The sequence below is a fragment of the Ammodytes marinus genome, assembly GCF_949987685.1.
Source record: "Ammodytes marinus genome assembly, chromosome: 21".
Taxonomy (NCBI): Eukaryota; Metazoa; Chordata; class Actinopteri; order Uranoscopiformes; family Ammodytidae; genus Ammodytes; species Ammodytes marinus.
Window position 1 is genome coordinate 12,478,278 of NC_137225.1, and position 17,222 is coordinate 12,495,499.

Below are 17,222 nucleotides of genomic sequence, written 5' to 3' on the forward strand. Positions count from 1 at the left end.
ACTGTGATACAAGACTTAATACGTTGTAGTTATCAGTATTAGTTCATAAATCACTTCCAGAAAGTTTTTGGTACTGTTAGTTCCGAGACATGAATTTAATTAATAATTTAGCTACTATGTTCAACTTCCTCTAACAAGTTGCTCCAATTAAACCCAAGTAAATACAGTTTTCATCCATAATTCATTTACTTATAGGAACTTCTTTGTACATTGGTTTGTATGCTGTAGACATATTTAATATTATTGCATGTTGAACCAGCTGTAGGTGAATTGATTAAAAGACTCAAGTTAAACCAGCACTTAATTGAAATGACTTAACTGAATGTTGAATACTGACTCCATGTTCCCCGTAACTGGTACCTTAATGAGAAGTTTGAGATTGTTAGCTTATATCTTAGCATAGCATTTAGAACTGAAAAAGGAGGAATAAGCTAGCCTGGCTCTGTCCGACGGTAACACAATCTGCCTACCAGCACCTCCACATCTCACTAAATAGCTTTGTTTGTTTGAACTGGACAAAAACACAAGTGTTAAAACAACAGGTTGTGGTTTTGCCGTGGTCTTGACCTGGCCAAGAAGTAGTCTGGCACACAGCACACAACCCCCGTAAAACCGCTTATTGGCGTTTTTCCACTTCAGTTATTGTACAGATTAAACAGATACAACATGAATTTAGGGATAGATTTTTCTTTTAATCTTTGAACAGAGGCAAATTTGTATTCAAAATATGTTGGTGCCGTCTATCTACCAAACTCTGTTTTCCAAGCACCAAGCTTTTAAAATTGCATTTACATTTACAACAAGGCACTACTTTGTATCACTATTCATTTGGGCATCCTATTAGTTGATGTAGACACTGCCAGAAATGAAATGTTTCTCATTAATGTTTCCCATATGCATGGAAGCTGACTACTGTCCCCATGGCTTAATTAAACTTTTAGACTACCAAGAATCACAGAGATTGCCATCTTTTACTGTTGCAACAGACATCTTTTGTCCCAGTTAGTAGCACTTTTTAAATATCTACGAAATGCCAACCAATGAGTTTCTGAAGAGCTCATTGTTGCTGCTTGGAGCCTGACACGAGGCTCACTCACTGTTACTGCTCACATTTGTTCCATTGTTGAATAATGGTTTGCCTTTACTGCATTCTCCTCGCTCGACAACAGCTCGACAACATTTTGTACAATAATATCGCTCAGCTTTCCCAGCACAACACTGCACAGTGAAAAATAGAAATGGCTGACAGATTCGAGTTTGTTGGGTCTTTGAGACTCCAGGCCAGTGTTGTTGTGTCGTTCCCTACACTTCAAAGAAATCCGGTTTATTTTTTATTGGTTTCATTTTCTTTTTATTGCTTGGTCGATTTTGTGTTGCTAGATGCAGCAGTTGGATGTTTTTAACCATTTTTGTGATGAAAAATTAAGGAACACAGAGAGGCTGGGACTATCCAAATCCCTAAAGCCTCTTCCGTGGAAAAGCCCAACCAACCGCTCCTTCTCCCTCTTCTTCTCCCTGGTCCAAAGATGTGAGCTGTGATTCCCTCTGGCAGGATTTTATAGGGACACTGAAAACGCTATTACGCCAAAGCCTTTCCTTGACAAGCCAAATGACATGATAACAGATGACATTTGTGCACTATAAACTCACACAGTGATTTCTCTCATTCTACTTAGGACGCATCCAAACTTCTCATAAAAGAGGGCCTTCAGATCTGTTCATTGCCAGTCTTTTTTTGGAAATGGTGTTCTAGGTCTTTAAGAAAGGGGAATATTTTTTTGACCTTCATTTATTTAGATCAATGATCTGTTCAACTGGCTTTTCATGCACAAACACAATACTATACATTCCCACCCAGCAGGATCAGGTGTGTGTTACTCCAGCCCCCCCCCCCCCTATTTCACACTTTGGGAAATAGGTTATAAGATAAGAAGATTGATAAGCCTCTCAAGTCTGTATGTTGAATATGAATTCCAGCTTCACATTTAGCGTGGAAGAACCAGCTAGGAAACTGTCAGCTTGCGTTAGCATAAAGATTGTAAACAGGTGGAAACAGCTAACCTGGCTCTGTCCAAAGGTAAAAAAAACAAAATGCTTACTAGCACCTCTGAGGTAACTAATTAACATTTATATTCTGTTTGTTTAATTCATACAAAAAACTAATTGTATTACTAATAATGATAGATTGTGCTTTGATGGGGGTTGTGTCCAATGCTATTTCTTGGCCATGAGAACTTACCATCACAGGGAAGCTTCAGGGGAACCATGTAGTGGAGACTGTTAATTTAGTGAGTTAAGTGCTGGTAGCTGGACTTTGTTATCTTTGGAAAGATCTGGACTAGCTATTCCCCCTCCCCCACTTCTAGTGTTTATACTAAGCTGAGCTAATTGTCTGCTGGCTCCAGCTTCACATTAAGCTTATAGCAAAAATAAGCCTATTTCCCAATACGTCTTCAGATTCCTTTAACCATAAGTCTTTAACCCTCTTTTTTAGGCCTCACGCCAACTGGACACCCCTTACACAGTGATGTCTCACCTGTCTCTCTCTGCATGTGTTTTTCCATAGGCATGGCTCCAGAAGTATGGTTACCTCCCGTCTGCAGACCCCAGAATGTCAGTGCTGCGTTCTGCTCGAGTCATGCAGTCCGCTATCGCTGCCATGCAGCGCCGCTACGGCCTCAATGTCACAGGGTCTCTGGACACCAACACTATAGAGTGAGTCACTTATCTTTAAAAAACAGCTTTTAGATATGCTCAAGATGGAAACTGAGTTCTGAGCTTTGTTCATGAGGAGTTTAATCAAAAAACAAGGAAACATGGGATAGAGATATACTAATTTGAACACATGGGAAGACATGGCCAGTAGATGTTGTCTATTTTAGTTCAAAGGACCAGCAATGTTTAATGTTGTAAATGTTTAATTCTTGTGTCAGCTAGCATGCAAATAATTAGTATGGATAAATTAACAAACGCTGTGTGCATGCTACTTATAGATTTGGTTACTAATTCATAAGTGTGATTAATTATTGAAATACGCAAACATCAGCCCGAGGACAGACATGCTCCTCGGATATTTTTCCTAATAGATTGGAGTCATCTTCGCTTGATTCCCTTGATTCCGCAAGCTAAAATTTGTATTCGCTCAGGCATAGATAGATATATGACAAGGGGAGTGAAAGGCTCATGTTGTTGCCATAAAGCACTTGTTGTTTTCCATTGTTAAGACTCACAAAGTGGTCTAGACATCTTCAAGGGAGGAGACAAATGGCATAGGAACCTCTCCTTCATCCCCCGTGTTTTTGCATTCTGAAGGCAAGCAGAGTCGTTTTGCCAGACACAGAGTTACTCCAACGTGGATGAGGCGCAGTGCTTTTAATTTGATCAAAGGGACATTTAACGGAGAGTGCACCTCTGCTGTCAGATCAAAGGCTGCACAATGTCAAAGTAAGAATACTCAGAGGAACGTGGACAGCGTTTGGCTGCGCACAGCATACAAGAATGAGGACGTGGGTTAAAGAAGGACTCCCTTTTTTTAACTGTGCACTGTGCACAAGAGTCTGTCTGATTTTGTTCTGTTGTACATTAACACAGATATAGTTGAGGGTAAACCCATCTGAGGCATACAAGGTATATTCAAATCATACTTTGTGTTAAGAATCAAAGAGATATTAGTTAGTTGAGGATATAACAAATACAACACACTAGGTAGGTAACATATGGTATACAGTATGTAGTTACAGCTATATGTTGTACAAGCTCACATTCTACCCTTGGGCCTGAACCACACATCTGTTTACCTGCGATGCACTAAAAACAGTGCTTGCTGGCATTTGACCCCACCAAAGCCGAAATACCATCCGTGCCACAAATAGCAATAGCAATAAGCTCAAATTGGCCACTGGACTGTAACTTGGCAATGTGGTAGGCAGTAGTGTGAATGCTGCCTAACATCTGTCCAACCGCTGGGCTGTAACAGAGTGATATGTGATAAGCTAACAGTGTGCATGTATTTTGTTTTTCTTCTCTCCTCCTCTGCGTCTCTTTGTCGATGTAGCGATACCACAATAAGGTGAGGATTTTTTCTTGTGTCACGCGTGAATGAAAATGTGTTTTTGTACAGTCTGAGAATATTGAAGAATTGCATGTGGTGTATTTACATTGTGAAATGACTTCACACATTTTCATATATGTGTTGTATTGTTCTACTATGTATCTCAATCATCATCCTGCCAACACTTTATCATGTTATATATTCTTAGAGAGTCTTGGCATATTTATTTTATTAATATAATCAGCAAAGTCTGCCTTTGTTGGATAATAAATGGGCCCTGGTCATCATCATGCCATCGTTGTTTTTATCAAGTTTATGATCAATGCACCCTCAGGGTTGATTTTTGGTCCCTCTCTCTTGTAGGTGGATGAAGAAGCCAAGGTGTGGGGTTCCTGACCAAGTTGGAGGCACATCCAAATTCAGTGTGAGGAAACGGCGGTACGCCCTCACAGGACAGAAGTGGCAACACAAACATATCACATACAGGTGGGTGGATCAAATGATGTCAGTCGACCGAAAAACTAAAAATTTGGCACACACAGAAACTCCCCTATAACGGTGTTGGAGTAGTGACGGTGCCCGGTCAACAAGATTAACCCAGTATGGTCCTGTAGTCACGAAAAAGTCACACACAAGTCATATGTACACACACACACACACACACACACACACACACACACACACACACACACACACACACACACACACACACACACACACACACACACAAGATTCACATTCCTTTCGGAGAGACAGAAAAAAAAACTGTCCTGCTCTCATGGTTTTCATGTAGTTATTGATCATTTCATCTCCTCCGTGTCTGCCTTAAAAAAACACTTCCTTCATCTTCCCTTGATGTGGCAGAAGCCTATTCCAAACTGTGAGATACTGGCTGAACCTTTGACTGTGTGCAGGCTTTGATGCTTGAACATTTCCCCGTGACTACTACTGAGCACGGTCGAAAGTATTTGGACTAACTTACATAATGGACAGAGAGCGATCTACAAAAACAAAATGTTAAAAACCAAAGCGCAGCATTGCTTGAAGGTAAACGACATCTGGAACACACAGATAGCAGACAGTGTTCTCTCAAACTCAGGCTGCAGAAGAACCAGCTTTATCCACGACAGAACATGTAGCGCACATGGGAGAAGGGAGTGCATCAAAAAGCCTTACATGCACCAGAGAACTCATCACCAGTTTCATAATACACTGGCACAATTTTTGTCTGACGTCCATCTACATGAGAAATAATATATAGGACGACATGCTGCGATTAATATAATATTCCAGTAGCCCACATTCTGTACTATTCTACACAAACTCCCGCTTGGCCCTCGGCTCCATGTTTCATGGGGTAATCCTTAAGAAGTGGGCTAGTTCTTTATTTTTGCACTGCTCTGGGGATAAATGTAGAAACAGTTTGTACATGCCTAATATATATATAATCTTGTGGATCAGCGGCTGAAGTTGGCCTGTATATCACTGATGCCAGAGCCGTCCACATCCTTGCCTTTTTGCATTTTTCCTTCTGAAAAATACCACAGGCACTGAGGTTTGGAGTTAGTTTCACGCGTGCCTGGTTCATCTGCGACGGCACAGATTCAAAAAAAAGGAGAAAATGTGCAGGCTTGATGGAGAGTGGAGGAGGAGGAGAAGGGTGGAATTGAAGAGGGGGAGGAAAAGTGAGGTGTGGAGGAGAGGCAGCTGTAGAGAGAAGAGAGAGAGAGACATGCGCTGAAGAGGGGAGGAGGAAACCCCAGTGGAAAGCAGAGGGTGCTCTCTGACAGATTAGGGTTACGTAAGAGGATGGGAGCATTTTGTGTGTGTGTGTGTGTGTTGTACGTGTAGTACATGGATGTGTGCCTGGTCTCCAGTCAGTAGTCAGATGTGCCTGCAGCTGCTCTTTTTAACGCAGATTGGTGCAACAGAGAACATAGCCCATTTTATATCATCGGAAGACATTCATAAGCCCATTTATTTGTCAAAATGATGATCCTGCATGAAGTACCATTTTGGTATCAAAATGTTATGATACATACAATCTTTAGACCTTGTAAAGAGAAGTTCAAAGTTCAAAATAATCATAATTATACTAGTTGACTTCAAGTAGAATATAAGTAAGGAGAAAAGCATTTGGACAACTTACTAGTTGATAATATATTCAAGCTTAACAATAATAATAGCTTGTTTAATGTCTTTACATTGTTTGGTTGTGCTAAAGAATCCTCAATTACCAAGCAATGGAAAACTTTAATAGTAGCTAGTTTTAGTTTTTTTAGTTTTATTTATTTGCACAATTAAAAAAAAGAAACATACACAAAGAATAGCAAAGAATATAAATAACATACAGTTTATCTGAAGCAATCCAACGCTGACTGTTGGTTCTCGTTTTTTTGTACTATAATTCTAACAAACAAATTGACTGAGATAGGTTTACCAACAAACTTCAATTCTTTGAACACTCTTTTCAGTGTTCTTCAAGTTGAAGTTGACAATTGGAATTAAGAGGGAGCACAGACTTGTGTATATGTGATATTTGTCACAGTTTCATAATCTTTCAGTCAAAGCCATTTTTCTCCTGACAGCTAGCTTGGATTAGGTGGAACTGTAAAACTGCAATGTTGTGGGTTTAAATCTAACTGTAGGCCTCTGACTGGAGTCACATCCCAATTTACTCCCCCCTTCTTTATCCTTCAAAGTAATAGCTGAATGTCACAAAGATAAACTTTAAGGAAATACGCGCCTGCCTTTGCAATTTATAAAAAAACAATGGCTGCCTAAGGTGTGTGCTGGTCATGTAGCCACATGCAGTACTTGCAGTGGGGAGTCACTAATTAGATTTGACATCCCTACTGTTCTCCCTGCATGCAGGTACTATTATAGCGCATGAGTTGCATCCGCAATCATTATCACCTCACAACATGGAGTTAAATATTTGATATGGCCTCAGAGCAGGTTCGGATTCTTTCAACTGTTGTTTTGCAGCTTCTCCCTGCATGTGTTTCCCTCTTCATCTAGCTTGCCCTTAAAATAGGACACACACACACACACACACACACACACACACACACACACACACACACACACACACACACACACACACACACACACACACACACACACACAAAGCGAGACGGGCAATAGAATCAAGTGAAGCCATCTTTTGATTCCTCAAGAGGCCTCAGTTGTTGGTAAGGCCTTTCATTGTAACTCCACAAAGAGCAGGACAAGGACATCTATTCATCATGGAGGACTGTGAAGGTGCTACTAATTATTTTCACCTTAAGCTCAGGCAAAATATTTGTACCTCTTTGGGTCAGCTGATATTGAATAGAAAGCAGGATTGTGCATATGTGTTCATCACACTTGATAGTTTGCATATCCATATCAGCTCAACATAAGCATCAAAAGACGACAAGTGGCCTCAATCAAACAGACGGTTTGCTGACTCGACAGCCCAACCGTCGCATACCATTTCCACTGATGTTCAAATAGTTTCTGTAATTCAAGAGTACTGGCCAATCATCATGGGATGGGATAATTAATTACTCACACTTATTGAAGTTCATTTGAGGTTGCCATGCCATATTCAATATCTGTGAGGTTAGGTAACATTTTTATGATAACATTGCCTCCGAGAGAGAGAAATAGATGACATAAAATCAACGCTGTTTTGGTTCACTCCCACAGCTCTCATTAGGGTTGCCAGAGATGGCGTCTTTTTTTTAATATAAAAAAAGGCTCTTGAAGCCTACTGTACATTAAGACTAGTTGGTGAACATACTTTAGTTAAGCATTAAGCAGTTTAGGAGCCATATATTTACCTTAACGGTTGGGTAAGAGCAAAAGCAGCTCCAAATGAACACTCAAGTTGCTTTGTGTCCAATCAATGTGTAGATAAACAACATTTCTAGCTAACATGTTCAGTCACTTTATATGTTAATTTTTTTCCTCAGAGCATTTTACAAAAAAACTAATTATGGCAGGTTTAACTATAGGATGGTAAAAAGTCTTAGAGAAACTCTACGTGAGAACCAACAGAGACTAGTGTAATTCATTTCTTCAGTTCCTCCTTCTTCTATGAAGATCTACCTGCCATACAGCTGTCGACTATCAAAGCAGCTTACTCAATCATTTCAGCTCTGCCAATACAGGAAAATCTGCAACATCTTGCCAAAACATTAAAGAGGCTTAATAAAGCAAACACCTCTTTACTAAAGTGGTATTCTGCTGTCGGCATGTCAGTTTTTAAAGAGCAGAAAGAGAAATGGAAGCGGTTTGTTTTGTGGGGTAAGCAATAACACTTTAAATGAACATTGCATGTTATTCGGCTGCACTATTTATATTTCATAATCAGCCTTTATCCTTCCCTTTTCACTGAGTTTGAGTCAATAATTAATCTGATCTTACATGCAATATTAATAGGCACTCTATGAATTTACCTTGCAGCAGTCTACCGCGCACACAAAGGTGACTGATAGTCAAACACAAAATGCGTTCTGATTACATTTATTTCTATCAGGAAAATTGTTAGACTTCAGATGGAAAGATACAAAGGTCTGTTATTTACAAAAATGTACTCTTACCCACTGATCATCAGTCAGACAACTTTTCCAGCTCAGATACTGCACTAAGAAGAAATAAAGTATTGTCTGTTACTGTTTACAAGCGCAAAAGTTGAATGACGTAAGCTATGCCTATCCGTCTATCCCAAGAGAGAGAGAGAGAGAGAGAGAGAGAGAGAGAGAGAGAAAGAGAGAAGGCAAACCTTAATAGAGCGTGACACTGAGGTATTTCCAAAGCTAATAAAGTGTGGGTTTTTCAAACTACCCAAACCAGACCGGAGCTCTCAGCAGTCAGTGGGCTGTTGATAATCCTTAATTAGAAAATAAATTCCAGAGGCAGGAAATTATCTCTTCCTTTCCCACACCTGCAGCAACTCAGAGCCGGCAGGGGAGGACTCAGCTGTTTTCTCTTCCAAATCGCTCCATTTAGCTCTCGGTTGGCGGACAGGATGAGCCTGACATAGCAGCATGCAAGGAAAACCGATATAGTGACAGACGTTATGTTTTTTCTGTTTGTTGTTGGTAGTGTGATCATTTAGATTGACATGCAGCAGTGTACACCTGTGTTGTTGTTGTTGTTGTGTTGGTAGCAGTCAGACTCAACTGACTATTGTCTATCCCACCATATCTCTCGCTTCAAAGGAGTTGGAGGCCGTTAACTTGTCTTATTAGATTGTAATCTTTATTTTTATTTTTTTGTGGACATCAAGTAGAATAAATTACTCTGAGGTGTGTTTGATTTACCAGTCACTCTGAGAAAACTATGGGCCAGTTTCACAGACATGGATTGAGCCAAGTCCTGGACTAAATTGTACTTTCAATGGACAATCTCCATTCAAAGCTCCATTTAGTCCAGGACTTGGCTTAATCCATGTCTGTGAAACTGTCCAAAAGAGTCTTATGTCATACCGATTTACGATAAATTTACCATCCTGAAATCCTCATTTGAGGCTTACTGGGACATGAGAACATTATATTCCGCTGTTAAATGACTAACTTTTTCTGCCCTTCGTCTCCCGCAGCATAAAGAACGTGACGCCAAAAGTGGGCGCGGAGGAGACGCACGACGCCATTCGCCGAGCCTTCGACGTATGGCAGAACGTGACGCCGCTGCGCTTCGAGGCGGTGCCCTACAGCGAGCTGGAGAGGACCAAGAAAGACGTGGACATCACCATCATCTTCGCTTCGGGTTTCCACGGCGACAGCTCGCCCTTTGACGGCGAGGGCGGCTTCCTGGCACACGCCTACTTTCCGGGGCCGGGGATCGGCGGCGACACTCACTTTGACTCAGACGAGCCGTGGACTCTGGGCAACCCCAACCATGACGGTAAGAAGTGATCAGTATTGTTGGGAAGATTGTATGATGACTCTACACGCGATGGTTCAAGTTTATGAAATGAGGGTCAGCCAGCGAACTCACCTGGCTGGTATGGATTTATATGTGAATTGATATACTGTATAAAGTTGATATTTTTGCATCTAGGCTCTGACATGTGACCATCCTGTTTCAAAGCTGATGTCACTATCTTTTCACTAAGGAGAACCACAGTAATACAACCCATGTTATTGCTTTTCCAGTAATTAGCCTAAAGGACAACACACAGCTGTGATACAGTATGTTCTTACTCAATGTATTTTATTGTCAATGTCCAGTCAAGTTTTATTTGGATCCAAGATCACAAGTGACGAGTCTCATATTTGCCTAAGAGGGCTGTGCGATCCGTACAAGATACGACGGTAGTACGGGGGTGAAATATATTTTCCCATGGCACAAGTTTTCCTCATTTACAACATATCTACTCTCACTGAATTCTCAGCAAACAAGTGTGCTCTCCTGCAGCCTAGCGCCTGCTGTTTATTGGTTTTGCTGGCCCTTGTGCTGTTGATTTTCTGCTCTGTTCTGCTGTGATGTAAGTGTGTCTCTCCACTCTGACCTCCAGCTCGTGCCCGTAGCTTGACTAACTTGCTCTTGTACGGCTCGTCAGATCGGATGCTAAGCCTTCAGCTGGGTCCTTGAGTCATCGCATTGTGCCAGTTGCATGTTGAGCAGCTGTGTTGCTGCTCAGTGTCTTATGTTGAGCATCTCTGTGAGTGTCTGTGTGTGGCATCAGTGACAGCAGACTAAGCTCCCGGGCTGACCTCCGAACCCTGCACAGCCTTCAGTGTGCTGATGAAAAGGGCTTTTTGTAAGAGAGCAGATGGAGGGAATAATATTGGGGAGAAAGCACTGTGAAAGACATAAAACAAGAAGAAAATGCAAGTAGTAGGGAAAGTGAAATATAATGTTGATCATTATGGACTGGAGAACGTGTTTAAAGCTATAGTGCATATCTTCTGTCGCCCCCATGAGAAATTCTGAGTAATTACAACAACACAACAACACTACATGAGGTAAGTCTTTGGTGATCGAGCACAGTTTTTATACCTTCTGCTGTACGTTCAGGTTTTGTCTTAGCAGTGGAATCAACAACTACAACTTTTCTTGGGCACTTCCTGGGATTTGTCTGAGCTCCAGTGGCAGTGTCTGGGGGGGGCGACACAAGTTTGTAAACACTGCCATACTGAGAAATACAAAGAGAGAATTATATGAAACTTATAGACTGAACCGACATTGTGTCAACTCGTTTGGCGATGGCTTGAATATGACAGACATTCATTTATGTGAAAAAAGTTACGCACTGTAGCTTTAATATTAGTTTCTCAGATTCTAAAATTCGTCACACAATCTAAGAAGCAAGCATGTCCTGTGGTGCAGTGACACAACTGAAATGACAAGGAGTTATGACTGTTACTTAGTCACGAGTCAAAACAATGGAAGAGATGGCTGAGCGAGAGACAAGGAGATGCTCTTAGGACACAGGGACACAAACTGGAGGATGGGGGAAAAAGATGAGTTTCTAGACGGAAGGAAGCAGAGATAACAGATAGAGAGAGAGAGAGAGAGAGAGGGAAAAAGAGAAAGGCTGAGTATCTCAAGACAAATATTGGAGGTTCAAGGGCTCACAAGAGAGACCGATGGAAAGACAAGAACACATTGAAGAGGGACGGGGAGAGAAGATGAGTGGGAGCTGTAGCGTCGGAAATAGAAGTGAGAAACTTGCTGTCGAAGAGTGAATTTTAAGTAGGAGCAGAGGAGCTTTGCTTAGATAACATGTTGCGAAAGGCTATATTTAAGGCTTTGAGGATGCGCAGTTTGATCGACAAGAATCACCCCCGAAGGTTGAATAACACGATGGAAGCGATGACAATAACCTCGGGTGAACCGTTGTTACATCTGCTGGTTTATTGACCACGTCATCATCAATCTAATAAAACATACGAAATTAAACATATTCAAACAACACACATATGAGGACATGAGCAGGTGAAGATCCACTACGAGCATGCACACACACAGACACGCACGCACGCACGCACGCACGCACGCACGCACGCACGCACACACACACACACACACACACACACACACACAGTTTGGTCCTTTTGCTGTTGTGCCTTGGAGGAAGCTGAGAAGCAGCTGTCACCGAAGGCTACGATTCACTCTCTTCAACACTCGCATACAGATACACACACACACCTTCCCTCTGTCCCTCGATGCAATATTAATAAGGCTCTGCTTCGGCCCACCCTTCTGTGAAAACCTCCCATAATGCATGCAGTTCTATTACGCAGTCTCCAGCTGGCTTTCTTGCCAATTGTGAACATGCGCTGGCCCAATCCAGAGCGCTGGCCAAGGCGGTGGCTGCTCTTATTCCTGCATGATGACTAGTGTTACACTGAGATGAGTTTCTGAAGACGCATACAGCTTGAAGCTGCCCACAGCCGATATTATATATCTACAGATTTTCTCAGTTCTCATGCCAAACAATACTACAGATATCAGGTACTGTGCACTGCAGCCAGATAGTTTTTTGGTCTTGGCATGATAGCAACACCTCTGAGGCAGTGTATAGATGTTGGCAGATTAAACAAAACAAAAAACGGCAAGATAATAGCACAGAAAGTATTAATAATAATTAAGGAAAGTCATGTCCAAGTGTGTGCTGTTATCAGCTTGATATGTCATGACATAATCTCTGGCTGCCATATTTCACAGTCGGCAATGTTTGTTTTAGTGAACACATTTGAACTCGGAAATGCCTTTTGCCATTTAGTATATGGCTCAGACCCATGGGCTCAGAGAGGAAGTGTGTGTGTGTGTGTGTGTGTGTGTGTGTGTGTGTGTGTGTGTGTGTGTGTGTGTGTGTGTGTGTGTGTGTGTGTGTGTGTGTGTGTGTGTGTGTGTGTGTGTGTGCGTGCGTGCGTGCGTGCGTGCGTGCGTGCGTGCGTGCGTGCGTGCGTGCGTGCGTGCGTGCGTGCGTGCGTGCGTGCGTGCGTGTGCGTTCTAGTGCACACACTATAATCTGTCGGTTTGGGTCCTGCCTCTAAAAACAAAAGCCAAACCAATAAATGGATGTGTATCCACACTTGGTATAATTAAATTATGATAAAAATCAATAGATAGATAGATAGATAGATAGATAGATAGATAGACAAAAATGCTATAACCTTAGCTAAGAGAAAAGTCAAATATACATAAAATGCAGCTTATAAAATAATTATTGCTGCAGTTTACTGTGTTGATGTGGTTCAGTTGAAGTGAATGAGGGGATTGATGATATGAAGTTAAAGAGCAAGGTGCCTCACTGAGCAGTGAGCACTGGCTGTAATCCTTTACATCAATATTGGTATGTATATGCAAGCCAAAATCAACTGGGTTCTATACTACTATCCTGCTGTCAGACGAAAAGCACACTTTCCAAAATACGTTATATGTTATTAATCATTCAAATAAAAAAATGCATGTCGATGCCAATTTTTAATCTACAGATTGTCTAAAAAATCTCTACCGGCAGAGGTAGATAATACCATACATTTCCAGTGTAACTACTTCCAAGGATTTGAAAGTAATCCCTCTATTATCCACCTCCACTATCCTCCTGTATCCATGCGGTGGAGTGAACAGCTGGGCATGATGTAATTTTAGCACGATGTCTGCTAGCCAGGCTTTTTCTTTCCTCTTTCTCATCTCTCTTTCTTTCAGTCAGTCTCCTGTCCCTCATTTTATTGTGTTTTTGAAAGTTAAAACCAAACACACAGATGCACACACACACGCGCACACACACACACACACACACACACACACACTGTTGTCGAGGAGGACCAGTCATCCCAACAGCCGTTGCCAGCCTCGCTACATAGATGTTATTATAGTTGTTTTGGATGATGACATCACTGATGCACAGTGGAGGATTAATCCCAGTCTGCATGGAGATAACCACTTGCATACACCTGCTTTGGTACTCACACACACATACACTCCCTCTCACTCTCTCTCTTTTTTTCTTTCTCTTTCTATCTTCCTCTCTCTCTCTCTCTTTCTCTCTCACACCCCCTCCCCAGACACACACACATGCTCTTGCCCTGTTTTGTCTGCAACTCAGGCATTTGAGGATAGAGGATTACTCAAAAGTTGCATTCAGTGGCATTGGCATTTTCAGCACACACAGCAGAATGGGGAACTTACTGGGATTAGCTAATGGCATTTTAAGAGAGACTCGGGTTAGTCCGTATATGGCTCCTGTTTTTCTCTATGTGTGACCTCATGCTTTCGTCAGGCAAGACACGGAAAGAAAGGGTGACGTCTGCAAACCCAAACGCACCGAAAAAAGACGTTAAGAAAGTGGCACTAAAGTGGAACAGTTTCTCAAGGTGTTTCGTATTTTCATGACAGTTGTTAGTTTTTCACCATGGAGCTGCTGCATCCATATGCTGGTGCTGTCACATCCAGGTCTGGGGAATAATACTTGTATTTACAATATTTTCTGACATCAAGTGATCAATCAAGAAAATGTGTTAGTTTGGCAATGAAAATTGTAGCTAGCTGCCCTCCTACATGCATGTTGTTTTTGGTAAATGCCTGAGTAATGCGGTGCACTAGATACCCTTGATACTCGCAGCAGCGTTATCTGTGCATCCTGGAATCTCTTGGTAGGTGAATCTAGGCCTGACTAATTTTTCTATTCAACATTGAACACTTTCCAGCCGTGTGTGATAACAAGTGCCAGGTTTGACAGTGGACTACATGATCACACCACACATGCCAAAACCCCCACGCCAGAACCTTTTTCATCAGCGAAGAGCGTTCGACACAGATGTTTAAAAAATCCTTTATTATGAATACGGATTTACCCATTTTCCATTTCCACCCTCCCCATTTCTCATCCCTTCTCTTGTTCACTGCAAAGTGTGTGTCAGCCTTTGGTGCCGCTTAAAAACAATGGGGCCTGCAGTCGAGGGAAAAGGATTTGTTTAAGAAATATTTAAATGAAGCAAACATCTCAGGCAGTGGATTAGAGAACCACTTTCAGGCTTGAGGCAAACGGTTTGTGGGTTTAATTCCATCGTAATCAAACTCTGTTGGTATCAGATCGGTCTTGTTAACAAAGTGGAATGCATATCCAACTGACAGAAAGGAGATTGAATATGTACAACCTGGCAGTCAGCTGTACATACATTCTGTTTACCAAAAAGGACTAACATATTTAAAAGTTATACCATGAGATTGATAACACCCCGGTTGTGAAGTATCAAACCTGTAGGCACCTTCCATGCCTTTTCCTTCTTCTCATCTTTGAGCTGTCTAAGAAAGACGACATCAAGCATTAGTAAGACACTGACATGGACTGACATGGTATGTCCTTGGCCCTTTTTTTAATTTGTACATCCCCTCCCCCTCTCTCTGCCTGTCTTATTTGATCTCCCACTGTGAAAATTCACATATTATTGCATTAAAGGTTGCACAATGATTGCTGCTGGCTTAGTTTTGATAGGATGATGCACAGTGTCAGACAAGAGGCACGGATTGCGCGGGGGTGGGTGATCGGCCAACAATATCCCCATTGAGAGTGCAACATCCCCGGGGGCAAAACAAGAGACAAGTGGTCCTGGAGCTCCTACAGCTGCATTACGTACATGCCTGGACTGCCTGGCTTTAGACATCCATGGATGTTTAGCTGCAAGGGATCAATAGATAAAGGAATAGATGGATGCATTGGAGAATAAACTAAAGACGCATTAGGTTGTGACGGGGGAGGCCAGGGGTTGGATCGAAAAAATTACGCTGGATTACGAGCATGAAATATGAATGGATGAAACATGTCGGAGAATGTTTCAACAAAGGTAAATCTTAAAGCAAAGTGCTGGAGGACATTATATAGGCTATATATATAGAGAGAGAGAGAAAAAAAAAAGAACTGGAGATCAAGATGATAAGATAGTCTTTTCATCAGTACGATCTGCAGAAGGCATTTTCCCCCCTTCCATTTCTAGGGCAACAAAAAGGCAAACGAGCAACGCTCCTCCGAGCTTAATCACAAGGTCATCTTTGTGGCTGAAGATGCGTGTTGCTCTTTGTGGAAAATCAAAGCAATGCACGTAGGAAGAGATAAGACAGAGTCCATTTTGACTTTCAGTCACACTGAGGCTGATTGGATTTTACACAAAACAATATATGTAAAAAACAACAACTTGGCAACAGAAGAAGAAAGAAAAAAAAAACTCATTACCACCACTGCATACCATGACTGTACACAAACAGCCAGTCTCAACCCAGTGTGACTTATAAGGCCTGGTATGCCTCCAAGGACCGCCAGACTTTACCAGTATAAGTGAAAACTAAGTAACATAACACAGCATGCGAGCTAGACCTACACACAGGAAATGAGAGATTCCAGGGCTTTATTATTTTCTTCAGCCTTGCCCCTAACACAAGCTAAAAGAGGCTAGAAAAACACACCGTCACTGAGAGGGAAAACATGCCAGAAATGTATGTGTTCCATGTATTGGGATCAGATAAAGGGTGGAAGGGCTGGGTTGGTGGGGCACTCAATAACTGGGTGATCATTGGCTTAAAGGGAGGGAATGTCGGGACGGGCTCGACATTGTTCAGCTGATTGATCGATGGTCGCTGGAGAAGTCGCGGCTCCCTGGCGTCGATCACCGGAGCGGTTTACCATTGACATCCAAACCCGTAACTTGATTGTATATTTAAAGCGGCTGTCATTTGAGACAACGAAAAGGAGGAATCAATCTTTGGGCTTCTTAGACGCCGACATAGCAAGCAGTCGGGGTATCGTAAGGGGAAGAGGAGGAGAAAGAATGTTAAAAGCAGGGCGGAGTACGAGAGAGGCAAAAGAGACGAGAGCTTGATGAGTTGAGGAGCATGCGGTGTCCTTGCAGGTTTATTTTTAGGTGATAAGGAGAAAGGAGTGGACTGTCTATTCCACCTAGTTTTCTCATCTCTTTTTTTTGTCACTCACTCTCCATTCAGTTCAGTGGGTTTAGTTGCCATTGCCACTTGATGTGTTTCTAAAGCACTGTAATAGCGGTTCATTGAATAATAACTAGGGCTGGCCCGAATACCATTTTTCAGGCTTCGAATATTCGTTGGTTTTTCCGAGCGAATATTCGAATATTCGTTCCAGAAAAACACACCATCAAAAACAACATAAAAAAATAAAATAAAATATTAAAAAATTTTTTTTTTATTTTTTTTTTAAAAA

The 17,222-nt window shown here is 41.8% G+C and overlaps 1 protein-coding gene across 2 annotated transcripts in view; it reads left to right on the forward strand.

The window, feature by feature from the left end:
* mmp16a (matrix metallopeptidase 16a (membrane-inserted)) overlaps positions 1 to 17,222 on the forward strand; it is a 72,902-nt gene that overhangs the window by 14,320 nt on the left and 41,360 nt on the right. Inside the window, exons 2-5 of one of the 2 annotated variants that reach the window (XM_080050383.1) lie at positions 2,567 to 2,715; positions 4,055 to 4,069; positions 4,415 to 4,537; positions 9,642 to 9,946. In XM_080050383.1, coding sequence (XP_079906509.1) covers positions 2,567 to 2,715; positions 4,055 to 4,069; positions 4,415 to 4,537; positions 9,642 to 9,946 — 592 coding nt within the window. The remainder of the gene's footprint in view (positions 1 to 2,566; positions 2,716 to 4,054; positions 4,070 to 4,414; positions 4,538 to 9,641; positions 9,947 to 17,222) is intronic. The other variant, XM_080050384.1, reaches the window with a different exon arrangement.